The 27,780-nt window shown below is 52.9% G+C and overlaps 1 protein-coding gene across 1 annotated transcript; it reads right to left on the reverse strand.

The window, feature by feature from the left end:
- Window positions 1-470: 470 nt before the first annotated feature.
- On the reverse strand, window positions 471-27,473 carry CHST3 (carbohydrate sulfotransferase 3). Its single transcript, XM_054572648.1, has 3 exons — window positions 27,257-27,473; window positions 2,575-2,799; window positions 471-1,749 (listed from the first exon to the last, which is right to left on the reverse strand). The coding sequence occupies exons 2-3, from the start codon at window positions 2,712-2,714 to the stop codon at window positions 471-473; spliced, it is 1,419 nt and encodes a 472-aa protein (XP_054428623.1). The 5' UTR covers window positions 2,715-2,799; window positions 27,257-27,473.
- Window positions 27,474-27,780: the final 307 nt, after the last annotated feature.

Consider the following 27,780-nt stretch of genomic DNA (forward strand, 5'->3'; position numbering starts at 1 on the left):
CAGAATCCACACTGCATTGTGTAGAAATCCAGATCCGGAGACTGTGATCAGTGCCCACAGTCCCCTCTGGCTGCTAAACATTTGGGGACTCTGGCCTACAGGGTCTACAGGCATTTATGCGTGCTTCATATATGTTTCTGTGTGTGCCCATGTGCAAGAGAGAGAGAGAGAAATAGAGAGAGGGAGAGAGATACCGTCAATAAGCGGGGCCTGCCTAGGCTTGCCCCTTGGGTTGGGTCTGATGGCCCTCAGGGGGGCACGGCACTATCCTGTTCTCAGCAAGGAACTCCAGCCCTCAGCTGCAGTGGGGGAGCTAGCTGACTGGGGGCTACTTCTACAGCAGAGGGGCTGCCTGCTCACGGCACAGCTTCCCGCCATCCTCTGCGAGCGCCGCCAGCTCACAGCTGGCCTGGTGTGAGGAAGGCAGGGCGGGACTTTCCCAAGGAGGGGTGCACGTGGCCCCAGACCCCCTACGTGACCCAGAAGGTGCCTCGCTCCTCCAGCAGGCTGACAGAGCGGTTGGTGAGGGAGGCGGCATCCTGCGCCAATTTGTAGCCGAAGAGGCGCATGGCGGGGCCGCAGGCAGCCTGCACCACCTGCGCCAGCTTGAAGGGCATGCTGAAGCGCCACTTCTCAAACTGCTCCGAAGAGTTCTTCTGCGTGGAGTAGATGCCGCTGCTGTCTCGGGACGCCTGGGTGTTCTTCTGGATCCAGTCCTCCACCTGCGGGGTCAGGGGGATGCCTGCAAAGCGGTACATCTCCCGGGCCTTCTCCAGCGGCCTGCGGGCCACGTCCTCGTAGCGCACCAGCATGTAGCGGCCCTGCAGCCAGGCCGGCTGCCGCAGGCCCAGCTCGGCCGACAGGCGGATGCTCTCGCAGTTGCCCCGCAGCCGCTGCACCTCCTCCTCTCTCAGCCGGTCCTGCCCCTCAGCCAGCCACTTCTTCCAGGTCTCGTACTTGCCAGCGAAGGCCACCATGCGCGAGGCCAGCACGGCGCGGGGGTCGCGCACCAGCTGGATGACGCGCAGGTCCAGCCGGGGGTCCTCGGCCAGGGGCTGCAAGAACTCCAGCTGCCGGATGCGCACGGCCTTGAGCGCCATGTGCTCCTTGCGGCGGCAGGCCTCGGCCGCCAGCGTCACGTTGAGGGGGCCGCAGCGGCGGTTCTTGCAGTGGTACTTCTCGAAGACCTTCTTGACGAAGGGCGTGCACACGGGGTCCTCGCAGAGAGAGCGGCTGGAGCCGCGGCGGAACATGAACTGGGTCAGGTGGTCCTCCGGCAGGGGGCTGATGAAATGCTCCAGGACGTACAGGTCGCACAGGAAGAGCTGCTTGAGCACGTCGCGGTAGACCAGGGCCGAGCCCGCCGCGCTGGCGCCGCCTGGCTCGAAGGACACCGTGCGCTCGATGTGCCACAGCGGCTCGAAGAGGTAGAAGATGTTGCCCTGCTGGTTGAAGAACTCACCCACGAAAGAGGAGCCGGTGCGGGTGGTGGCCATGAGGAGCACGTGGCGCCGGGGGCGTACCTCGGCGGGGCCGCGGGGCCCCCCCTCCCGCTCCCCCTCGGTCTCCTGGGCGGGCTGCAAGCCCAGCTGCAGACTGAGGTTTCGCAGGCGGCTCTGCAGCTGCGTGAAGGCCGAATCAAGCTCACTCAGGGACAAGAGGGAGGCGTTCTCCGCCAAGACCAGGGCTGGGTCAGTGCTGTTAGCATCTACCAGGGACTGGGGGATCTGCTTCAGCTTGTCCGAGACCCTGCAAGGACAGAGGGAGACCGGGGTCAGTAACTGATTGGAGTCTCCATCCCCTATGTAGCCTCCCAGGCTGGTCACGCAAAGCTGTCTGAGTTGGGTTTCCCCAGATGCCGACTTTGGGGCAAGAATTTGGGGGTAGGTAGTTGATTTGGGACACAGTTACGGAAGTGAAGTGAAGAGGGAAAGAAGTCCATAAAGGGTGCGCGGACCTCTCCTGTGGGCCAATCACTCTGACGGGGGAGGGGGCGGGACCCTGAAAGGCAGTGTAGAACACACCTCAGGATTCACTCCCCAGTGCTTGCGCCTTGCCAGTGCGCAGGTGGAGAGAATGCTCGCCGGTGAGGGTAGCAGGGGCTTGCAGTGGGGGCCTGTAGGCACGAACTGCAACAGTCCATGCTGAGGAACACAGGCAGGGCTCTGACTCACTTCAATTCCTACCTATCTTGGTTGATGCTTTCTTACAAGTACTAGACATCAACTATGCGCCAGGGACTGAGCTAACAGCTTTTACGTTTTCTCATTTAATCTTTACAATAAGGCAGACCCCACTATGAGCCATGTTTCAGAGAAGAACTTAAGACAGAAAGTGAAATAAGGTATCTAAGCTGTCACAGCTAGAAAGGGCCAAAATTAGGATTCCAACCCAGGTTGCCTGTGTCCTAGAGCTCAAATCTCACCCCTGAGGACTTGTGCATGCCCCACTGCGTGGGCACAGGAGGGTCTGATGGTCTTTGGTTGAAGGATTGCCTCTGCAGGTCCAGTGTCACCTACAGCCACCTCTCCCCTGTCCCCCTTGTTAAGGAAGACTTGTGCTTACATCCCTCACCTCGATATGATTTTATTTTCCTTTTCAATAAAGACAAAAACCACCACCACAAAAGCCAGGAAAAGGGCATATTTGCTCCTCATCCTCAGACTGTGCAGAAAGTCCCGGCAGTCCTGGGGCGAAGCAAGTCCTTTCTCCATGGGGAAGGGTGGGGCTGTGGGCACTCAGCTCCCGGGCATCACTCAGGACCTGGCTCGTTGTCTTCAGGCGGGGGACACCCTCATCCTGTGGAGAGATGGGCTGTCAGGACACCCTTGTCTGCAGATAAGAACGAAGAGGAGCTTTTCCACCAGACTTTTGAGGATCCTGGTCCTGCTGAGCAGCCAAAACCCCAGAAGCACTCTTCTAATGGACTCTGCCCCAAAGCGACTGGAAATCAGGTCATTTAAAATGCTAATGAGCTCTCTGATTCATCCAAGCCACCTCCAGTAATTTATCCTTTCACTTCACACGACTCAAGGGCAAGTATATAGAAAAGAATGCTCCCTGTAGTATAAATGTTTGCAATAGCAAAAGACTGCACACACGTCAATAAAAAAAAATGGGGGAGGATCTACAAATACTGATGTGAATAATCTATTTATCTATTATATTTTTTTATATATATAGCAAGCAGCGAACACAATGTGTTTATATAGAACCGGGTTTCTTAACCTCAGCACTACTAATATTTTGGACCAGATAATTCTCTGTTGTGGGAGCTCTCCTGTGTATTGGAGGATGTTTAACAGCATCCTTGATCTCATCTCATTAGAAGACACTAGTAAGCATCCTCTCTGCTCAGAGGCGACAATTAAAAATGCCTTCAGAAATTGTTAGATGTCCCCTAGGCAGGGAGGAGATGCAAAATCATCCTGGGTTGAGGACCTCTGATGTAGTGTAATCCTATTTGAAAAACATTTTTTTTTTTTTCAGAGAGAGAAAAATATAGATTCTAAATACAAATAGACTGTTGACTCCGGGGATACTTGAGGCCTCTTAACAAAGGGCTGGGGAGGTCAAGAAAGGGTGGGGTGAGTCTTACATTTGCTGTATTACACTGTGCGCTGTTAGGAATTTTATAATGTGTTCATTTTAGAAAATTAACTAAAGGGAAAAACCCACCACAGGACATGCATTCTAACAAAATCCTGCTCATGGCCTTGGCCTTCAGGTCTCCTGGGGAAGCCTCCCATGGGACAGGTTAGGGCTCCTTGAACCCACCACCATACAAAGACTCCCAGGAGTACCTGAGGCTTTGTCATAAAACAACCCCCTTGTAATGACTTGTTCAATGCTGATCATCCCTTCAGGGAGGACGACAAGTTTGTCTTTCATTTTCCCTTAGCATCTGGAACACAGGAGACACTCAAGCACAGTTGCTAAATGACAGAAGGGATGAAGGAATAAGCTAAATGAAGGTCCCCAGCTGTGCAGCGCGGAGCAGTGGGGCAGCAGGCAGCAATCCCCGTGGGGTCCGGGGGGAGGGGGCGCTTCCTGAGTGTGGGTGGGTGGAGAGGGGCCCCGGGGAAGAGGGATGCAAGGACAGCTGCAGGGCAACTGGAACAATCGCACCTCTTCCAAATTCTTCTGGGCCTTTTCCCATGCACTCATTAAACAAGTATTTCCTGAGCACCTACTGTGTGCAGCCTCTGGTCTAGGCACTGGACATACAACAGTGAAGAGGCGGACCCGGTCCGTGCCCTCATGGGGCTTAGTCTGGTCGGGAGGGCCAACTGCAATGCTATGGGTAGCTAAAGTTCATTGAACGCTTACTACTCTATGCCAGGTGCCATGCTAAGCACTTGATTTGCACTTCCCCATCAAATCCTCACAAAAGTCTTATTACAGAGGAGGAATGGAGGCTGAGGGAAGTACCGTGCCCAAGATTCCTCCAGCAGTGGCCCGACTGCCCCTGCCAGATCCAGGTCATTCAGGCCCTTAATGCCCTTTCCCTGGTGGCCCCCACTGTACCTCACATGGTAGGGCACTCTGGTCTGTCTTTCTTTCCCAGACTGCAAGCTTCCTGCAGTCGGGACTAGCATCCAGAATGACGCCCGGCACAAACCAGCTGCTCAACAAATCAATGATCAGTGAACCTGTCAAAGCTGGGGTCTGGCTTGCTGCCTGGTAGGCTGTTGGTGTGAGTTTGCAGAATGACTCGCAGGGCCATGTTTCCCTTGCACCCTGTTTAGCCCGTGTCAGGTGCAAGGCTGCCTATCCTACTGAGAGGGTGGGACCCGACATTGAGTGTGCAGAGCTCAGACATTAAAATCCTAACTTTGGCTCTGGCAGGTGTGGCTCAGTGAGTTGAGTGTTGGTCTGTGAACCGAAGGGTTGCCGTTTCGATTCCCAGTCAGGGAACATGTCTGGATTGCGGGCCAGGTCTCCAGTCGGGGGCACTTGAGAGGCAACCACGCATTGCTGTTTCTCTCCCTCTCTTTTTCCCTCCCTTCCCCTCTCTAAAAATAAATAAATAAAATCTTTAAAAAATAAAAAATCCTGACTTTGTCTTCTTTGCTGTCAGCTGAGGGTTGTCTGGGTCTGACGGTGTGAGGGAAGCAGAAGGAACTGAAACAGAAGTCCTGGGTTCCAGTCCTTTCTGCGTGTCTACCATGCTGTGTAACCCCGTATAAGTGACTCAACCTCTCTGGGCCTCAGCTTCTTGACCTGTAGCATGGAAAGGTAGTACCTGTTGTATAAGGTTGCTGTAAGGAACAGTATCCAAAGCATGGCAAGTTCAATAAATACTAAAGAGGGAAAAAAGGGTAGGGGTGGGATGGGGGGTGTTATCCTCTCTGTCTTCTCCCTTCTGAGTCTAACATCTTCGATAAGATTTAAAGGTTTGGTTGCCTTAATGACAAAGCTCCTGAGCTTTCCCCTCACCTCCCTTCCCGCACTGTTTCTATTTGAGTTGTCACTCCAGACTCACCACGCCTGGAATAATACAGAGTTCCTACGAACTCTGCCAGCATTGCCGTAAAAGGAAGCAGCAAGGGTGAAAATTCTCTGACGTGAAACACAAGGCACACTACTGGCTCCTTTGGCCTGCGCAAAGGGCACGCGAGCAGGGTGGATGGGCAGCAGGTGAGGGAGGTGCAGAGGTCCCCGAGGGAATGTGGGAGGTCTCCAGACTCAGGAGGCAGAGGCCATAGGTACCAGGAGGTCACAGAGTCACGCGTGAGGAGGACAGGGCCAGGATAGGGTCACTTGGCAGAGCTCCAGGCAGAATCTGCCCTGCAGGAAGCCCTCTGCTAGAAGTGGGTCTGTGACATGTGACACAGACCAGACCTTCATGCTCCCTCCTTCCCCAAGCCAATGTGCACGGGCCTGCTCCCTTGTTTAGCTCATGGGAAGCCAAGACCTGCTCCCTTGTTTAGCTCATGGGAAGAACGAAAAATTTCTTCTTTCTCTTGGTGGGTGTCACCTCCCAGGGGAGTCCTCGATGATTCCTCTCCTAACCACAGCACCCAGCAATGACGTGACAACCAAAGGACAAGTGGCATTCCCCCTACCAGGATGCCAGCAGAAGTCACATTTCCAGGGCATGTGGGCCAATGGTGAAAAAGTCAGCGGCAAGTGCCAGCCCCGTTCTGCCTGGACTCAGACTGCGGTGGGGCAGCTGCTCTCAGCCCACTTATACCCAGTGCTCGACTCCGATGTCCCCTCCTCTGGAATCCTTTCCCTACCCCCTAACCTAACGTTGGCCATCTCCCCTGCCCCATCGCTTCCCCCTCTCAGCCTCCTTCTTTATTTCTTCTTGACAGAAATGTACTTATTTACTGTCTATTGTGGATACCTGAACGCCAGCCTCAGGAGGCGACAGCATCAGCTGTCTGCTCTGCCTTTGTAGTCCACGCCCAGAATCCCAGTGCCTTACTCTGTGCTTCGGGCACAGAGCAAGTGCGCCGTAGTACTTGCGGGTGAACAGAAGAGTGTCTTTCCCAAAGCATTTAGCCCAGCGTGAGAAGCTTAATCATTCTTAATTCATGGGAAATATGAAGAAAAAGCCGTTGTTCCCCGTGAGGGAACCATGCGTGTGCTGTGAGTGTGTATGTCTGAGTGCGTACTGCAGGCGTATACAATAAGCCTGCTCAATGAATGTGTCTCAGTGTGTACCTACCATAAGCAAGTGCTGAGTGTGTGCTATAGGCATATACTATGGATGTGTACTGTGGCTTCACATATTTCAGTCTCTTGGATGATTATATCAACCTGGGATACTGTTTCAAGGATGAAGAAACTAAACTTTGGGGCTTTCAGTTCAAGCCTCTACAGCTGTGTGCTAATGACAGGGAGAACTGAAAACAGCCAAAGGCACCCCAGACAAATCTTAGTGAGGGAACACTGCACAGGAAGAGGGCTGTGAGCAGAGGTCGTCCTAAGCTCTACGCACAGGCCTCCCTCATGGCCTGGCAAGGGGTCCTCACTAGACAAGTTTTCTATCTGGAAGGCTCCCAGCCCGGCCCCTGACTTCCCTGGGCCTTCCCCTGAGGCTTCAAATGGACTGCAGCCCACCCCTGGCTCCTCCTGGGGAAGGTGGGGTCCCAGAGTCTGCTGTGGATGAAGCTCTGATAAGGGACACGCTGTTCCAGACACTGCATCAGGCTGCCAAACTCCACTCCCCTTTCGTGCTCAGGGATAAGAGCAGGGTAGGGACTGTGGCCTTAGCTATTGCAGGCCCTGCTCACACAGCCTTTCCACCAGGCAGGAGGAGGAGCCACCCAGAGAGGAGAGTCTGAGGGAGGGCCGGAGCGGAGAGGGAGGAGGCTTGGTGGACAGGAAAGGGAGCAGTGAAGCCCATGGTGGGAAAACTCGGAATCAACCCATGGGCTGCAGTGCTGGGAGGCTGGGAGGCTGCCCCAGCCACGCCATGTTGCCGAACACTTGTGAGGGGAGGGCTTGGGAAGGTTTTTGCGAGTTGTCTCTGAAGCCTCTGGAGAGTGGAGACAGGCCGGACAGGGAGAGGGAGCTCAAATGCTGGGCCTGCCTCTGTTGTAGACGGTCTTTGCTTCAGGAACACAGAAGTCCATCCAGTGGCCTGTCAGGCTAGGTTCTATTTCACAGAGTGACACCCAGAGATGGCTTGGGAAGGACCAAAGCCCCCACTATCTCAAGATTAGTGTCTGACAGGTGAGTAAATGCCCAGAGGCTGTCGGATGAACCAATGAGTAAAGGAAGAAGAGAAGGAATGAAAGAATGAGGAGGTGAATGCACGTGTGGCTAGTGCTCCCCGGTGCAGCTCGGGGCTTTCGTTACTCCTCAAGCACCCTCACACCCTGGGGCTCCAGCTTCCTCTCCCAAAACAAATCCATCTATAACCTTCTACGGGCACTTGTCCAATTTCAGCCAAAACAGAACAGAAACAGCTGAGGGTGAGGGTATGTGTCACCTGAGTGGCAGTGAACATCCCAGAACTTGTGTGAAGCTGTGGGCCAGAGCCCGGAGGTGGACCATGTGGCTGCAAGCCAGCCTGGTGCGGGGGGCGGGGGAGGGGGCGCTGCCACAGACTCATGGAGCCATCCCAGGCTGGGAAGGAGCCCGGCTGCCCTTCGGGCCTGTTGTGCGGGGGTATGAGGGCGCTCACTCTAACCTCATTTGATATAGTCGCTTCACTGGGGGCAAGCTCAGCTGTGTGAGCAATATATCCTGTGCAAACCCCAAAGCCGACAGCTGCACGAAATACAGGGCCCCAGAGATCAGTCCCAAGCCTCCCAGTCAGCAAAGGCACTTCCCATGCCTCTGACGCTGAACCCTGGGCCCCGGGCCAGTTTGGAACTGACCCACCGCTCTGGGCTTTGCTGCATTTGGCTGATCAGGAGCTGCAGCGGAGGCTGGCGTCCAGGATGCCCATAACCATGCAGCCGGGGCAGCCTGGTGAGGAGTCTGCTGGCTCATTTGGAACTCACCTGGACAAGGACCAAGATTCATGGCCAAGGATGTGCACCCAGCCCTGGAAATCCAACATGTCCAAAGCAACTTGAGTGTCCCACCAGACAGGGCTGCCTGGCTACTTGCAGTGCATGGGCACAATGAACGCGAGCCACACAGGGGTTAAAAATGCTGCACAGCTACACACATGGAACGTTGTTAACTGATGATTCTTTTCATTTTATGCCCTTTTATACTGTGTGAATTTCTGATGACCAGGGGAAGTTTTAACATCTAATCTGAAACTTAGAAGGAAAAACGTAAGGTCACTTTGGAAGTGTTGTGGAAAATGCATTGGACAAGGGCAGGACTTGAGGCTGGGAGACAAGTCAGTCCTTTCTGCAATGATCCAGGGGAGAGGGGGTATCCTGAGAAGTGGCGGCGGAGGGGTGAAGAGGGAGGACAGGCATGCGAGACATTAAGGAAGCCAATGCGATCGCTATGACAGGCACAACGTGCATGAGCCGTGAGGACTGTACCCTCCACGAAATAAGCAAGCCACAAAAGGGCAGATATTGTATGATTCCACTTACATGAGGTGCCTCAAGGAGTCAAACTTATCGAGACATCAAGTGGAGGGTGGCCGCCCAGGACCGGAGGGAGGGGAGGAGGAGTTAGTGTTTAATGGCAACGGAGTGACAGTCTGGGAAGATGAAGAAGTTCTGGAGATGGGTGGTGGTGACGGCCGCACAGCAATGTGACGCGCGTACTGCCACTGACCTGCATATTTAAAAATGGGTAAAACAGTACATTTTATGGTATGTGTATTTTCCACAGTAAAAAATAAATAAACAGCGATGTCTACGGGCAGTGGGAAGCAGGGAAACAGAGGGCTCGGGAGGATCCCTGGTTCTTCCCTTGGACAGTGGTCTGATTCTTCGCTGCACCCACAAGCGCCTGGCACATCGCAGGGCGCAACAATAATTGGGAAGTGAATGAATGGATTCACACACTGTCTTGAAGAGTTAGCTGTGGTTTCCTCTAAGTTGGTGTTCTCTTCCCCGGTGCTAGTGTTGCACTGGACACATAGAAGGCACCATTGATAAAAGAACATTGGCATAAAGTTAATTTATTGCACAGAAACATGTTTATTTCATGATGCTATACTGAAAAAGGACACATCTACAGGAGGATTCCATTTTGTAAAAAACTGTGTGTGTGTGTGTGTGTGTGTACACAAAATACATTGATACAGAGAGAGACAGACACTCTGGAAACAAGTTCACAGTGATTCTCTCTGCAGCTGTGGTTACACCTGACTTCCTGGTTTTTACTTATTGTCTTTGAAGTCCTGTGACCTTTGGAAAGGAAGTTAAACCTGAGTGGTTTCCGCATCTGCAAACGGGGACGTTTACAGCATCTACTGTAAACTCAGTGGTCACGAGGAATTCAATAAGATGCTAGCAAAATGTTGAGCCCATGCCGAAGATGCTGTAAGTGGGACTAATAAAGAACTGCTCACCTTGTCTTTGCAGATGCAGCAGATTCTGTGGCTTGCACACTGCGGCACGTGTTGGAAGGGTGAGGGGCGGTGTCTCATACCCTAACTATATCAAAATGAAGGAAACAGGGATAACCGAACCTGACCACCAGCTGGAACTGTTCCTAGGCCACCACCCACTCATTTGTGGATGGCATTTGGCTCCGGGCATCTCATCCTGGACTCATGGCCCCACCTGGAGTTAAACTCAGCGGCCTTCCCTATCCCAGGCACTGGAGCCACTTGGAGCCCCAAGGCAGCAGGGCAGCCAGAGAGAGACCCAGAAACCCCACAGGCTGAACCCTCTGGGATGCTCTCTTCCCAGCTTCCCTGGAGGCCGGAGCTGCTCACAAATTCCACGAGGCCCTGCATGGCCAGGAAGGGCTGAGAGCACTGATGTGCGTGTGGCCACTGGAATGACAGGCGCCACGGGGCAGGGCTGGGACAATGGGCCCCTGCAGCGCAGCCCTCTCTACTCTGACGGTTGTGACGGGCCTGCACTTCTCAATGCAGTGCCCACCCATCAGAGTTGGCTCGTGAGGTAAAACCGATTTGCCCTCCCAAATTTATAGGATCCTTAGTGGCTACCAAACAAAATTCCTCAGCACCCCTTAGTCTGGCATCCCCCGGCAATGCCAGCCCAGATCCCAAATCTCCTCTCACATAAACCCTCCATTCAGGCACATAGACCTTGCACATCCATCCTCCAAGCCTTTCCTTTAGCTGATAAAACCCATTCCTGAACCAAATACCAGGTTACAATTAATGGCGAGGTTACTACAGTTAACATATCAAAATTGGCCAGAGACACATCGCTTTGCAGCTCAGATGGAAAGAGTGTCGTCTCGATACACCAAGGTTGTAGGTTCTACCCCCGGTCAGGGCACAGACAAGAATGAACCAGTTAATGCATCAATAAGTGGAACAGCTCTCTCTCGCTCTCCCCTTCTCTCTCTCAAGATCAAAAAAGAAAAGAAAAAAGAAATCAGTGGATGCAAGGTGCTCATAATTCCGCCTTTCCTCCTCGCCTGGCCTGCGCTTTCATGGAGCGTGGAGGTGGAGCTGCAGAGAGCCTAGGAAATTGCGCAGAACCGCTGCCAGTCCACCCCACACCACAGCTGGCACGGACCTCTACACGGCTAATTTTATATTATTACTCACATGTCTTTATATGTTTTTATGAATAAGAGCCAAAATTAAAAAGTCTCCGGGCTTCCCCACAAAATGTTTTTTGGGGTTTTTGGAAAATTTGGGCAAGTCCACTGGAGTGTGTCTTGAGTGTGAACACAGTCTAGTGTGGGTATTAAAATAGAAAAAGGTTGAGGCCAGTTGCCTAAAGAAAGCATCTAAGGACAAATGGGAACAATATGTGGTGCCGTTTTTCCACATATTAGATTGAAGAACAGACTGTTCTATGATATACTGTGTGGGTAGAGTTGGGGAAACAACTTGGTGCTCACCCAGTGCCCACATGCCCTCCACCTTCCCCAGCCTCCCCTGCAGTTAGCTTGAGGCTGTTTGACCAGGTTCTGATGGGTGGGAGGTAGGCGAAAGTGGTGTACGCCACTTCAAGTCCTGGTCTTTAAAATGATGCCACTCATTCCTCTGGCCCTCCCTTTTCTTGCCTTTGCAGCACTGAAGGCCACATGTGCCAATGGGTTTAGTACAAGTTGGAAGCAGCCCAGGTCTTGAGCTGCTGCTTGGAGAGCCACCTAACCTGCATCTATGATGCAAGTGAAAAACAAGCCTTCGTCGTGCTAAGCCATGGAGATATGGGGGTCTATTTGTTACTGCAGCACAGCCTAACACACAGGGTTCCCTCATAATGTCAATAGGAGCGTCCCTTTTGAAGGACAATTTGGCAAAACCATCAGAATTTTAAATATGCACACCCTTCAACCCTGTGGAGACCCTAGAACTCCACTTCCAGGAATTAATCTTGCAGATACACTTGCATGGCTATAAGAACACACAGCAGCAAACTGTTTATGATCGCAGAAGGCTGACAATGACCTTAATGTCTGTAAATAGGCAAAAAACAAACAAAAACAAAACCACGAATTAGATAAATGATGGGACATCTCTTGGTGCAATGCTCCGTAACGATAAAAAAGAGGCAGCTCTGTATGGGCTGATAAGAAATGCTGTTCAAGATACAAGTGATGCAAGCGAGGGGCAAGAGAGCCGCGGCACACTGGCAGTTGTAAAAATCGGGGTGGACACGCCGGAATGCTGGGGCATGCTCGGAATACCTCGAGAGAGAGAGAAACGAGAAATTGGCAAGAGTGGCTGTGGTTGGGGGAACTGGGAAACAGTGGCGGGAACGGGGACGCACTTTTCACTTTTACCCTCCTGTATTATTTGAATTTGTTACCATTTTTATTTATTACCTTTTCCAAATAAAAGGAAGTGGTTATAAAATAAATTGGAATAAAGAGTGTATGGAGTTGTGCTCCAATCCATTGCTCTATACAGCAGGTCCTAGAATAACATCATTTTGTTCAACATCGTTTCATTATAAGAAAAAAAAGGTCGATTCCCAGCAGGGGCCACTGTCTGTGTAGAGTTTGAACGCTCTCCCCATGTCTGTGTGGGTTTGCTCTGGGTCCTCCGTTTCCTCCCACATCCCAGATATGTGCATCTGGGGTGACTGGTGTGCCTCAACTGTCTCTGTGTGAATGTGCCCTGCCCATGGTGGGGGCTGGCCTCGCACCCTGAGCTGCGGGACAGGCGCCTCTGTCCGAGACCTTGAACTAGAATAAGCGGGTTGAAAAGTCATTCTCTTACTTGTTTTTATGGATCTTTATTAAATGTTTCTTATTTTAAAGTTTAATATTAGAAGTGTTTAGGTCTTTATTTAGAAGTTTGATGATGTTTTTGTGACCAAAAAATGTGCTGTGGGAACTTAACTCTTGTTTATATATCAATTAGCCTATGATGAAATTGGTTTCATTATATGTCCTTTTACTGAAAGTTGCAGCTTCCAAAAATCTATTGATGGCATTAAATGAGGACTTACTGTACACAGTTCTTAAAATTTACTTTAATGACAAGTTGTCCAAGAAACTTTGTGATGAACTTAACCCAGCACAAGCAAGAGGGAGCTTGACAAAGACGGCGCCTGCCTCAGGTTTACAGCATCTTGAACCAAAGAACACCATTAAGCCGAGGACAGCAAATGATTTTCATCCCGTGAACCCAAGCCAATAGACTGATACTGGCCTGGAGCACGAGGGTGAGAATAATTCTGAGGTCAAGCTTATTTTCTGTGGCCTGGACACACCCGGACACGGTCACTACTGAACAGTTTCAGGCTTCCCAGCTGGGAGGACAAACCAACTTCAACACCCAGGCCAGGGCTGAGCAGCAGGAAGTGGCTGCCTGTAGTGCTGTATTGGAAAAGGTGGGTGGATATCCGGAGGAAGGGAGTGGGGGCATCGCCTGGCGATGTCCCCTGTGGCTGTGGGGTGCTCACTGCGCCTGCATTGAGTGCTGCTTTTGACCCCTGAGAGCACGTGACAATCGCCTGGGGAGTTTCAGGAGTTACTGAGGCCTGGGTCCCACCCCAGGAGATTATGACTGAATTGGTTTCGGTAGGTATGGTTTGGGCATGATTGTTTAAAGCTCCCCGCTGATTCTAACCTAGAATCACAAAGATGGAAAGCCGTACCTTAGCGCGCCCAGCTTCCTCCGCGCCTGTCAGAGAGCTAGGGCGCCTGCCTGCGTGGGTTGGCTCGGCAGCCAGGCCAAACTGGCACGGGGCTGCCACCTCTTGCTGACCCGGGGCGGATGGGCTGCGGGGTGAACAGGCCTGTTCCTTGTTTTACTGAGGACGTAAGTGCTCGGGGGAGTTTCAAGGTCTGTGTTTGTGTGGTCCATTTAAAACCTGCTCCCTGAACCATGGTGTAAAGGGAAAAAAAATGCAGGTTTTTTTTTCCCCTTCCTATCTAGGGAAAGGCCTAGTTCTTCCCACTGTGTGTTTCTTCCCTGTGTGTCTCCTTTACTTTTACACAGAACAGTACTCTGGTCACCAAATGTATGGATTTTTTCTCCCCACAGCAACAACCAAGTCTCTGACAAGTCGTAGGGCGTCCTGCAATTTGACTCAGTTCTGACACAGTCTGGCTGGAGAAACAGCATCAGATCTCACCGGCCAGGCTCAGTCCCACAAAGCGGCCCCTCCTCACCCCGACCAGAGCCACCGCGGCACAAGAGGTGCTGCCAACGCCCTCGGCACTCAGAAAAATCACAGGGTTTTAAGGGCTCTGAACTGAGGTCTCACACGTGGGATACTACTCAGCAATAAAAAGGCAGATTGTTGATATACACAGCAACTTGGATGAACTTCAGGGGTATGAAGTTGAATGAAAAAAGCCAATCTCAAAAGGTTATATACTGCATGATTCCATTTTTATAACATTCTTGAAGTGACAAAGTTATAAAAGAACACATTAGTATGGCCAGGAGTTAAGAGGAATTAGGATCCCTCTTCCTAAGAGGGGTTGGGAGCAGGAAGGAAGTGGACATGCTTATAAAAAAGGAACGCGAGAGATCCTTGTGGTGATGGGTGTGGTCTGTATCTTGACTGCAGCGGCATCATCTGCCGGTTGTGATATTGTACTACAGTTTTGTAAGCTGTTTCCATTGGGGGAAGCTGGGTAATGGGCTCATGGGATCTCTCTGTATTATTTCTTAAAACTGCATGTGTACCTACAATTATCTCATGATTTAAAACATTTCATTGAAAAGGAAAGAAAATTAGCTCCCACAACCATCGGCACGGTTTAAAGAGACCTTTGGAAGATGGAGCTAGAGGCGGGTAACGAGACAAGGCAGGAGGGCCTCCTTAGGGCAGGAGAGGGAACTGGTTGACCCCAAACTGCAACTCCGAGTTCGGCATTTTGTAGAATTATGGACTGGTGACCCTCCCGGGGTCCAGGCATATGCAAGGACAGACTTGAGGGCTTTTTGAGGGGGAGGCTGAATGAAGAACCAGCACTTGAGGAAGTCCCATACTGACAGCAGGGGAAAACAAAAGAGGGGGACGGGGCTCTGGAAGGAACGACATGATATCTGACCCCCGGTCCGTGGGGAGACCCGGCAGGAGCTCCAGGTAGAGAGGAGCTGGGAGCAGGCATGCAGTTCCCGTGAGGGCACACAAGACTCCTGCTGCTCAGAGATCCCTCGGGGACCTCAGCGGGTCAGGCAGGCGCAGTCTTGGAGGGAAGGTGATCTGGGTGGCCACACAGACTGTACAACACTGGCACTCAGAGGTTGGTGAGACCTGGGCACCTCTGGGTTAACTGCCCACGGGACTTAGCAAGGGGCAAAGCAAGCTCCAGGCTGCTGTATGGCGATTCTGCAGCTCCCACGCAAGAAGGGGAAGAGAAGGGTTTGAAGGACTAAGGTGGAACTTTTAAAAAGTGCAAACATTTGGGGAAGTGTCTAGTAAACCTATGGATGACAAAAGCTCAAATTCAACAAGCTCATTTGCCAAGTCCTTGTTCTGGGCCAAGCATGGGAAGAGGCATGGGAATTGAGTGAGGGGAAGACACAGCCTTTATCCTAGGAGAGCTGACGAATAATAGAAGTTAACACTTAAAATGAACCAGGCACTGTTCCAACCACTTTACACACATACATGTATTCAGTCCTCAGAACAGCCCTATGAGGAAGGTACAGCAGCACCTTCCTAGATAACAACACATAATAACCACCACCTCTGTCTAAGGCCACCATAGGCCAAACAGTTGCAGGGTAGAGCTGGGACGAGAACGCAGGCAGCCTGGCTCCAGAGCCCATGGAGTCACCCACGGTGCTGTATCCCTGAGCAAGCAGCCAGAAATGGGAGCCGTGCAGCCGGGGGCCGCTCCGAGTGCGGCCAGGAACTGGTCTGCCAGGACTGGTCACCAACTTGCTGTGCGACTTTGGACAACTCTCTAGACCCCTTTACGTCTCACGCTCCTCCAAACAAGGTTCTTGGATAGTCTTGAAAGAAACACGCTTTGGAGGCACAAGGCCGTATCTCACCGCCCAGGAAATGGGAGCCCGCTGGCTGTCCCAGACAAGCAGCCGTTGGGGGCAGCGGGAACAGTGAGGTGAATGCTGCCCCTGGCCCCAAACCTGAGGTTCTCTGTGGCAGCTGCATATAGGCCAGATCCCCGAGACTGAGCGAGCCTGAGACAGCACTGTGAAATGCAGCATCCTGTGGGCTCCATTACTCCGGAATCAGGTTCAAACTCTTCCCCGCGGCGCTCCACCTGGAAGCAACCTGGCCCACCCTAGCTTTCCAGTTGGTCTCCACAGCCCCCTTCCCCCTGCCCCACAGCCTCCATCTGACCAAATGGGCTCCAGTATTAGCAGAGGACACAAGGACAGAATGTGGCAGGGTTTGGATTTGAGCCCACGTCTGTCTGGCTGCAAAGGGGGGCTGTGTGTGGTAAGGGGCAGAGAACGTTGACTGAGGGGTCAGATTCACCTGGGATCTTCCTGTCCCAACTCTACCACTCACCGGCTGTGTGATCCCAGACCACCGCCTCATCTGTAAAGCGGGGTTACTAGGAGCCCTGTATGAGTCTCCTATGGCCGCTGTTACACATCACCACAGATTCCATGGCTTAAATCAACACATATTTATTCTCTTGCAGTCTGAATGTCAGAAGTCCAAGTCTAAGATCAGTTTCTCTGGCCTAAAATCAAAGTATCAACAGGCCTGTGTTCCCTCCAGAGGTTCCAGGTTTCCATGCCTTTTACAGCTTCTAGAGGCTGCTTGCTTCCCATGGCTCATGGCCCCTTCCTCCATCTGTGAGGCCAGCAATGCCTGGCTGAGTCTTTGTCTTGATGTATTACTCTAACCTCTCTGCAGTAAATCTCCCTCTTATAAGGACCCTTGTGATTACACTGGGCCCACTGGATAATCCAGGGTAATCTTCCTGTCTCAAAATCCTTAATCATATTGCAAAGTCCCTCCTGTTGATACCATGTGAGGTGCAGAATACTCACATATGGACATCTACAGGTACAGGGGGTTCATATATGGATATTTTTAGGGTGGCGCTATTCAGTCCCTCACAGGCATGTACCTCATGAAGTGGGGTACTACAAGATAAATGCTTAGCACTGACTAACTGACAAGAGGCCCATGACGCCTAATTCCAGTTGGGCATGAGCGTCACTTTGAGAGCTTTGACAAAGTACCAGTGCCTGGGGTTCGCTCCTGAAGATTCGGTGGGGGAAAGGGGGTCTGTGCACTGGAATTTTTATAAGCTCCCTGGTGACTCTGTTGGGCAGTCAGCGGTGGGGCTAACTATAACCACTGAATTCATGTTAGCAGTTATTCTTATTCCCCACAGCTACTTCGCACTAACCTCAGTGACCAGGAGCTATTCAATAGATGATTGTTGGACTAGACTGAACTGAATCACTCCTGGGGCCCCAAACTGCCCCTGGGATGGGGTGGGAGGGGCGTGAGGGTTTCTCGCTGCTGCATCAGGGCCTGAAGAATGAGGTTCTGTGGGCAGACACAGGCTAAGGCCTCTGGATCAACCTCACACCCAGAAACGGCTGCCTGGGGGGCTGCAGTCCTTCCTCCTCCCCCAAAGTCCAGTCAAAGGGGCCCTGGGCAGAATCCAGCCATCAACGGGCCATTGTTAACAGAACAGAGGGGCTCTGTGCCTATTTAACACTTCCCTCCCTCACAAGGCTGCTCTCGGCTGAGGCCTGGCTTCTGGAGGACTTGTGAGGCTGGGGAGGGGGCCATGGAGGCCCCCTAGGCTACGACGGGGGCTGGTGGGGGCTGGCTGGAAGAGCAGAGGCAGCTTGGAACACAGGCCAGCCTCAGAAGTCAGAAGGCTGGGACTCCGGGGTGCCGATGTGGGTGCTCAGCTACAAGGCCAGGAGACGTTCCAGTTAAAGCTGGGAATCCAGAAGCAGCCAAGGAAACCCAGCAGACTCCAACCAGAGCCAAGGGGACAGCTTTCCCCATGGGGTGGTCATGCTTGACTCTCTTTCTTCCCTTTCAAAAAGACAGAAAGGTGAAGTCCACATGATAAATAGCACCTTTCATTGCCTATAGAAGAACAGTGTTTTGAAAAGGGCTGGGAGGGTTTTAGTTCTGTGGGCTTGGGACTTTAAGAGGCAGGTAATTCAGCCAGGGCTGGGCATAAACATCCCTTTGCTTAGCAGACCTTTTCTACCTTCAGCACTTGACAGTAATAGTGGGAGCTGGATTTCAGGAGGGTGGAGTTTAAGATCCCAAAGACAGCGCCTGCCCAGTATCCTCAAAGATGTCAGAGGCCCACACTTCTTGTGCTAGCCGTCAGCCACTCTCATCTGCTGAATAAGGCCGTCCTCTGGTGGTCTCTGCCAAAGGAGGCTGGGACATTCCAGGAGGGTGGGATCTCAAAGAGGGGCCCTGGGCCAGCAGCAGCACCGGGGAGCGGGGTAGAAACGCCCCTCCCCAGACCTCCTCAGTCAGAACCTCTAGGGGCGAGCACAGCAGGCTCTTTCAATGAGCTTGGCAGGTGAGTCTGATGCATGCTCAAGTTTGAAACTCACTCTTGTAGAGTGATATTTTTTAAACTTCAGCTCTTCCATCAATTTGGTAGGTCAGACAAACTTCTGTTGTTTAACAGAATAGAACACAACTGTGTAGGACAGAAAATATCAGAGTGCATTATATGTCCTAAGGACATACGGGTTTCATAAGACTTTGTTTCACTTACGTGCATGTGTCTCTGAGGTTTTGACTGAACAAAAGAGAGAGATTGAAAGCCACTGTTCTCAGGCTGGAACACGCTCATTTCAACCAGCTCCCCTTTTGAATTTGTCTGAATGGGGCAGCCCCACACAGTGCACTCGCATAGGCAGAGGACGGACGAGAGGGGCTGCTCTCGGGGCAGACGGCCTCTTTACAACACTGGCCTAAAGTTAAATTAAATGGTGTTTCCCCCACATGTATAAAACTTCCTGTCTCTCTGTTGCTTCTTCCTCTTTGTATATATACCTCCAGAAGGACGTGGACCTAGTGACTAACCCATTATCTCTTGGCGGTGAGACAGAGAGATGGTTTGTTGCTTTCTTCTCTGTATTTGTCCATTTTACCTGAATTTTACATACTAAGCATCTATCGTCATTATAAAAACAATAAAGTCACTACTTAAAAAATTACAAAACCGAGCGTCCATCTTTGTATGGAAATACGGAAAAGGGAAGGCAGTCTTGCGGGCACCTCCCTCACCCATGCCTGGCCAAGTTCTACCCCAGGTTGGGGGCTAACCCCTCCTGTGCGCGCAGCCCTCCTTGCTCCAGCCCCCACACACCTGTCGCCCTCTCCTCCCCAGAAAGCCCTTTTGCACCTCTCAGTTCTCACACCAGCCCTGGGCACAGCCTAGATCCTTACCACCTGCCACTCTCCCTCTCGGTCAGTCATTATCCAGAGGAGAAAGGGAGGTTCTGAAAAGCTCAGCTGCCTGCCCAAGGTCACACCCAGCTAGAGGTGCGAGGCAGGAACTTGAAGGGCAAGGTAAGCTGCTGCCAGTCTCAGGCCCTATTTCTCTGCCTCGGGCCATTCTTATCACTTTCCACTTTGCATTAGAATTACTGTTTGCAGTACAGCACCTAATAACTAAGGAAGGGAAGAAGGAAGGAGGGAAGGATGCAGAAAGGATGCCAGGCAAGGTGGTGAGGGGAGAAGAGAGAGGGTGACAGGGAGAAAGGAGAGGGGAGGAAACGGGAGAGGGGGGCAAGGGAGGCTTCAGGTCACACTCCGGGAGGGGAGGGCGCGCCCTGCCTGTGTGAGCCCCACACAGGGGGAACCTTGAACACGCAGTCTGGCCAAGAGGCGGCGTGGCCTGGTCAGATCACCATGGCCAGGCCTCGACCCCATGGGCCCCGGCTGCAGGCCGCTGCCCAGCCAGACAAGAGGGGAAAATGAAGAGGGGCATCCAGGAACACAGAGTTAACCAGGAGCCTGGCGGATGCTCCCTCCGGAGCTGATGGAGCTGATGGGCCTGCAGGGCGTGCAGGGGAAGAGGGATGAGAGGGCCTTGGTTGTGTCCTCGGTGACAGGTGGGTGGAGTCAAAGCTGACTGCGGGGGCTGGAGGCCGGGAGGAGGGCACCGCCTGGGAGGGAGCAGCCACTTGGCTGCGACCCCAGGCGGCGTTCACACAACAGTCCTGAGCAGAGCTGGACTCTGCAGCTGTTTTCTGGATTGTGCCTCAGTGTGACTAGTAGTGGAACAGGAATTCCAATGAGTGTGACTTTAATTGTTTTAAAACTGAACAATTTAAAAGCAGCTTACACACAAGAAACTACTTAATGCTGGAGGGCCTTTGTGGAGAGAGGTGGGTGTCTGGGGAAGGCATGGGAGAGATTTTGCTGCATGTCCTTTTATACCTTTCCAATTTTGTACCACGGGCATGTATTATATTATAAAATTTAATCAAACTAAAAAATAATAAAAGAAAAAAAAGGAGCAGTTTTCTTCCTGTAGAAGTAGAGGCAAAGTTCTTTTGAGGTAAGACTCTCATTTTGGGCATGTCATTTGAACAGGCCCCTGAATATAAGCAGAGGCAAAGCCAGGAAGGAAAACTTCGGGGCAGCGAGAAGCAAAACTGCCCCCATGGTCTAATAACCTACTTTCTCTGCAAGAAAAGAGACAACTCTCCAGCAACTATTCCTGTAGTGACTGGGCCTGAAACTGAGGAGGGAGTAACTGGTTTGGTCCCCACCCTCCTGTGGAGGGCTGAGGGGACAGCCCCAAGGCCAGAGGGGAGCTGGGGTTGCAGGGGACAGTGCCAGGAAAAACCGCCCTGCAGGCTGTAGTATCCTGGGGGGTTCCCAGATATCCTTGGGGAGGCAAATGAAACTGCACTAACCATGTGGGACTTGGACATTCAAGGGGACAAGGGACCCACCGCTAAAAGCTGCAGACCCTCAGGGCGCTGGGAGTCCGAGACTAAGGGACCTGACACATGCTGGGCAATCACCATGGCCAGGCCCCCCAGGGAGGCCCCTGTTTCCAGGCCCTTCCAGGGACAGGCACTGCCAGGACCAGGGCGGGATTGGCACTGGCTAGGGGCTCAGAAGAAACCTGCCCCCGCAAGGCCCAAACCAACCCTGGGAGGGCCCCTATGGCTTCAAAAGTACTTCTGGACAAATGGTGACCGAGGGCCCCATTGAAATCAGAGCTTTTCTTTCAGCCCAGAGGTCACTGCAACACAGGACCTGGCTCACTGCCATGTGAATCAGAAATGCAAAAGAAAAGAGCCGACCTGTGCTGCTCGAGGTCACAGGGCACGCCAACTCCTCCCTCCCGTCTCTCTCCGAAGAAAAGACTTCAGTCTCGGTGCCTGCCCTTCCAGCCCAGGGAGTTCAGGAGAGCCAGAAAGCCTAAGCTTCAGCGTCTTCACCTGGAAAATGGGGGTTATCACGCCCCTCTCCCGACCCAGCGTGGCTGGTTACCAGCCCCTCCTCTGGGCTGCTGCAGGGCAGGTGGCACGGGAGGGAGGAGGGTTGTAGCAGCAGCTGCGGCAGCCTGACATCCTGTGCCAACAGACTGGGCTGAGGAAGCTGGAATCCTGCCGCTTGCTTGACTCATACTGCTTTTCCAGGTCTGGCCCACCACAAACAGGACAGGCGCCCCCTGAGCCCCTGTGCCCCTTCCAGAGGCGAAAGTCTCACCCCAAAAGGCCACGTCAGCAGGGTTTGCGTGGCCAAGTTGCTGAGCACGCTCTGCCACCTCCTAAATGGACCCACAGTCTCCAAGAAGCGCTGGTAAGTGACCCACACTCTGCGATGAAAACTCCCTGGCACTTCCTGTCTGCACCACACCATTGGGCAGGCACAGATCCGGTCTCCTCCAGCTCCTGTGATTCTCTGGTGGCTTCACTGTGAAGCAGCTAAGAGCATAGGCACATCTGGGGTTGGGCAGCCAAAGGTTTGACTTTTGGCTGTGTGACCTTGACCAAGTCACCTCACGCCTCTGGGCCTCAGCATTGGCATCTGAAAAATGGGGTTGCCCCATGCAGTCAGGTTGATGCAAATAAACCACTCAGCCTGAGAAAGCTTAGTACATAAAGGGCTCTCAGACACTCGACAGTACCTTCCAGAAAGACAGCGGACTCTGGGACCTGGCACAGTGCTGCGCCCACAATTCAACCAGGCTTTCCATTTTAAAAGTGATTCCAAGAGAACAGCAGGCACCATTCTCAAAGGAAAAGCAACTCTAAAAGCTCAACCAGAGCCTACTGAGCTGTGCCCTCCCCACCCAGAATTCCAATCAGAGGCCTGGCATGGAGGCCCTTTTGGAAGCTCTTCATGCCCGTATGACTTCCAGAAGCTCCTGCCGTAGTCAGGTTTATGAGGGGGTGGCAACGGGACCCCAGGTAGGAGGGAAGGGGTGGGAAAGTGGGAGACAGCGGTTGAGGAGTGGAACCCAGGACAGGAAACGGGAGAGCTGACTAGGCCCCGCCACCTGGGGTGTGAGGGTCCCCTTGCAGGACTTTGGGCACGGTGTCGCCAGGAGAATGACAGAGGGCAGGTTGGCAGGTGGGCAGCAGACGGCGACACTCAGTGATATCATGTTTTCCCAGAATGACTCAGTGGCTTGCCCCTGGGCTCTGAATGGCGAGCTGTGTGCTGTGGCCTCAGGGCCTCCCGTCCCGTGCCCTCCCTCCCCAGGGACTCATGGCCACGGCATCCATGCTCTGCCCCTGGCTGCAGCCCCGGCCTGGGGCGCTTCCCCGTCCTGCTTCTGTCCTGCCCAATCTTCACACTGAGGGAAGACCAAACAGACTTGGTTTCATTGCTGCCTCTGACTTCTCCTGGCTGAGTGGCCTTGGGTGGTTACTCTGCCTCTCTGAGCCTCAGTTTCCTCATCTGTAAAATGGAGACATTACGAACAACTTTGCTAGGTTATGTGGGGCTTAGTGAGAATGTCTATAAAGTACTTGGCACAGAGCAGATGCTTAGCAAATGGAAAGTATGACATTCAAAGGCCTCTACAATCTGACCTCAATTTACTTTTCTAGCTGTGTTTTTAAAAAAAGAAAAAAGAAAAAAAAAAAGGACAGCCCTGGCTGGGTTGCTCAGTTGGTTGGAGCGTCGCCCCTTATACCAAAAGGTTCCAGTTTCAGTTCCTGATTGGGGCGTGTATGGGAGAAGACCAATCAATGTTTCTCCCTCACATCAATGTTTCTTTCTCTGTCTCTCCCCTCTTCTCTCTCTGAAATTAATAAATATATCCTTGGGTGAGGATTTAAACAAAAGGTTCATATCTCTTCCCGACACTCAACCATGTGCCATGCACTGCTCTAAATACTTACAGAGAAACACAGTTTATTTTCCTATCATCCTCATGTAGTGGATACTGTCAGTATTTCCACTTTACAGATGAGAAAACTGAGGCACACAGAGGTTAATAAGCAACTTGGTGATGGTCAGACAGCCAGTAAGCAAGCAGCACTGTTTTCATGCGGGCAGCCTGCCTCTAGGACCTGCATAGATAACCACAACTCCATCCTGCCTTATCGAGCTCTCTCTCTTCTTCATGCATCCTGCAAATTACAGTCCAACTGGATTCCTCGCCACCCCTGAATTCGATATGAACGTTTCCATCCTGTGCTTTTGCCCACGTCTCTTTCTTGCGCTGGAATGCCCAGCTCCCCATGGAGCCTTCTCCAAGTCCTCCTTCATGTCCACCGTTGTGGGCTCACCACAGTTGGACTGCAAAGTGGTTATCTGTGCCTGTCTCCTCTCCTCTTCTAACCTGGAGGTGCCCTCTGCCATCCCCCAGTCCACCTTGCACAGCGTCAGGCATGAGCAGCTACACGGTACCCCGGTAGGCGATGCCCTGGCCAGAGCACCCGCCTGTGTGCTCCCTGGGAGGTGTAGGGGGGAATGTGGAGCTCAAGGCCCTGCTGCTCCAACGAGGACAGCTTGAGGACTGCAACTAGAACCATCCCTGGGGAACGCAGCCGACCAGCTGGACTTCCTCTTCTCTGCTCAGGGGCTAGGACTCAGCCACCCAAGGCCTCCCCTGCCTGGGGGTCAGGGCTGAACCCTGGAGAGGCTGAACAGACATTCATCCGCAAAGGGGAAAAGAGTGAGAAGCGCTTGCTGGTGGGGTTGAATAATGGGGCCCACACATACTGCAACCACCCACCAGTCCACCCAGTTCACAGCGGCCTCTCAGGGGGCTTCAGGTCCACCCTCAGGCTCTCAGCCCAGAGCCCGCAGTGTAATGACTGTAAGAAGCTATTTGCTCTGGGTCCCTCTCTCCCATTCCTTTCCTGTCCCGCTCAGAGCCTCTCGTCCATGTCAGCTGCCCCTTCCTACTCACCATGACTCAGCCACCACCTCTGCCCAGACACAGATCACTCCCAGCAGGAGCATCCTGTCCTGGGAGGGTGGGCACTGCAGCGCCTGAAGGGACAGATTCACGGCTCCTTCATCCCAGGGCCCCATATCACCTCCATCACCGTGGTTCCACAACCGGGTATGTGCGCTCACTACATGCCTGGGGCTGCGCTAGGCACTGGGCCGCAAGGGTGGACAAGGCAGATGCTGTTCGGCCTCACAGAGCTGTACCCAGTGGAGAGCACAGACCATGAAACCGGCCATGGCGCACAGGAGGGAAAAGTGCGCCGAGGGGGACAGGCAGGCAGCCGTGAGGAGGGCTGCTGTCCTGGGTTGGCTTCTAGGAGACATCCAGGCTGAGGCGTCAGGAGGACTGGCAGCTGGCCACGAGAAAAGAAGGAAGGAGAGAGTGTTTTCACCTGCCAATGAAGACAGCTTGAAACTTGGAACACTGAGGGCAAGGCTAACATGCCCCGGGAGATCACAGGGCCCATGGGAGCCATCAGGCGTCCTGAGCGGCCGGGTGCTCACCCCAGGGTGGGGTTTCTGTCTTGTTGGATCTGCTATTCGTCCTTATTAATTTAAATTCTTTCTGCTGCCATCTACGCCGCTTCCTGAGAACATGCCATTGCTAAAGGGGAGCAGTAATCAGCAGACAGCTGGCCTCGCAAAAGAGGCTGTTGTCCCACCAGAAATGCCCTGCCCAGGTCAGCCTGGGGAAGGCGAGGCTCAGACATCCACATGCAGTGCCCACAGGGGCTGCGGCTACCCCAGGAGCCAGCCTCCCCAGAGCCTCCTGGCCTGAACCAGGGCCACGCCCTGGCCACAGTTACAAAATAAAACATAAAAAAGTACCTGTGTGCCATTCGACCTCTTGGGCTGCAGGCACGGCAGGACAGACACACGCAGGTGGCACTGTGGCAGGTTAAGAGCACTGACTGGAGCCGGGCTGCAGAGTTCAGGCCCAGCTTTGCACTCACTAGCTGAGGGGAGCTGGCAACGTACTCCGCCTGTCTGGTTCTGTGTGCCCGTCTGTAAAATGGTGCTAACAGTGGTACCTACTTCAGGAGCTTCCTGGGAGAACTCAATGAACACAAGCCCAAAAGGTGCTAAGTATGGTGCTGCTCCTGCTGGCTGTTATCACCAATATTTCGTGTGTACCCTACCCCTAGGCACCTGCAACAGATGCAAAAGGATGAGGAACAGTGCAAGAAAAACAAAATCTCTCAAAATAAAAATGAGACAGGGTGGCTGACGTTTGGGTTCTTTCCCTTCATGACTTCCCCCTTCATGGCTGACACAGATTTTAGCCTCCAATCTCAGGCCTCTTCAGGCCTGTCTGTCCTTAAAGCTGCAGAGAGAGAGCCTTCTCCAGGACAGCCAGGCTTCTTCCTCTTCTCCCCCCCAAGCCCAACCTGCCCACGTGGTCTGAGTTGTGAAATTCTTTGCTGCAAATCAGGGCAGTCTCAGCCAGGGGTGGCCCAGTTTGTTTTCAAAATATTTCCTCAGGTAGCGCTGCTTTGGCTCAGACACTTTAGCACTTTCCAAATCCTGCAGATGGTGAGGCAGCTGGAAAGGAGGGGAGAAGAGGAGAGCGGGGAAGAGAGCAGGAGAAGCCCAGGGCCAAACCTCAGGTAGCTGTGTGGGCTCGCAGGCACAGGCGTGCGCATGGCGTGTGTGAACAGGCATGCCCACCCGCACAGGGCGATGGAACGCGGCTCATCCTGGAGAGGGGACCTTTCAACCGGCTCAGCTGTGGAGCCTTCTCAGAAAACAACTTTCATGGGAGGCCTTAACTTTCACTACACACAGGCACATTTCTAAACTCTTCGCAGATATTAATTCACTTACAGCCTTGTTACCTGTGACCTATTACCATGCCCCCTCTTGCCAAAAGGAAACTCGGGCCCAGAGAGGTTAAGTCATTTGCCCACAGTCACACAGTACTTCAGGCATTCTGGCTTTAGCATGTGTACTCTTAATCATTGCCTTTGCATTTTGGAATGAATGTGTTCCTGCGTTTATCTCTCTGTGTGTGTATGTGTATGTAATGTGTACATACTTGGTGCCTACAAAAGTTGTTTTGGTGTGTGATGTGCCTGGCCGTTAAGAGAAATATTTGTGCCTGTGGGGTGGGGGTACGTCTGAATGTGTGTATTGTGTGTATTTCAGCCCATAACAATGTATGTGATAGCATGTGAGTATGTGGTGTGCGGCCTCCCTCCCACCAACGCTGCAAGCTATGGGGCTCAGCCCTCTAGTCCCCTCTTAGCAGCCTGGCAGCAGCAGGACAAAGGGCCTCCCCTCTGGAGGCAGCACCCGGAGCCTTCCAGCAGGGCCCGCTCCCCGGATCCCAAGCTTGGCTTAGCCACATGCAATGCAAAGGCCCCTCAGCCACCCCCTGGCTCTGAGGGTGGACCTCAGCTGCCACCCCTGCCACGGAACAGCCCCCACTCCAGATCCCTGGTTCACTGGGTGCTGGGTCCTAGAGCGGGTCAACTGAATTAATCGAAGTTATTAAGTTAGCACAAGTTTGCCTCCTACCCCACAGACATAGCAACTTGCAATAGTGCTCAAGCTCCTTGAAACCATTACCGTGAACTCCCACCACTAGCGCCCTAAACTGATCTGGCCCAAGCTGACAGGACTTGGGTCAACAGCAAAGAACCTTAACATTCGACTTAGTCGGGAAGCCCTACAATGGAAATGTCAGGTTTTTGAGTGTTTCCTCACACGCAAGCCCCACCTTGGAGGGACACAACAAGGAAAATCAGCTTTGGTCCATTTACTCCAAACAGATGCTTAAGTCACACAGCTTCCTAAGATGTCATAAAATGTGAAAAAGCCCCCTCCGTTCTCTGTCACCGAAGTCCAGCTCACCAACCCAGAGACCACCCTCTGCCTCGCTGAGCGGGCGAGGCTGGAAGACTTACTCAGACGGGGCCGGGCTGAGCTGCAAGCCTCGGTGGCCTTTTCTCCCCATGCTCTTCCTGCCCCAGCGGCCAGTGTGCCACTGTGCCCGCGTCCAGCACAAGGACAGGCCAATGGTGGGTGTGTGCCTGACTTTTGAAGCTCCCAAAGTCAAGCAGGAGGGGCTAGAGTAGGAGGGGCAGGGAGCGGGGAGCTGGAGAAGGCAGCCACCGAGCCAGGTGTAACCAGGGAAGGAGGGGCCAAAACCGAGCTTCCAGGCTGGCTTCTGAGGTGGTTGTTTACTTGTGGCATTCAGGAGAGGCTGAGCTGGGAACCGGCTTATTTATTTTCCACACTTTTCCTCCAAATCCTTTTCAGAGAGTTCTCTGGAACCCCAGTGATAAATTTCCCAGGGCCCAGAAGAACCCACAGTCCCTCAGCACATAGCCATCTTTGTGGGGAGAAGGGCGGGGAGGGGGAGGCAAGAGAGGGAGATGGGGGTATGGAGACATGCCGTTGCTGGTGGTCAGGGGCTCTGGTGGCCTGC

The sequence above is a fragment of the Pteronotus mesoamericanus genome, unplaced genomic scaffold (genome assembly GCF_021234165.1).
Source record: "Pteronotus mesoamericanus isolate MK-2021 breed Mesoamerican mustached bat unplaced genomic scaffold, CSHL_Meso_final contig_24, whole genome shotgun sequence".
NCBI lineage: Eukaryota > Metazoa > Chordata > Mammalia > Chiroptera > Mormoopidae > Pteronotus > Pteronotus mesoamericanus.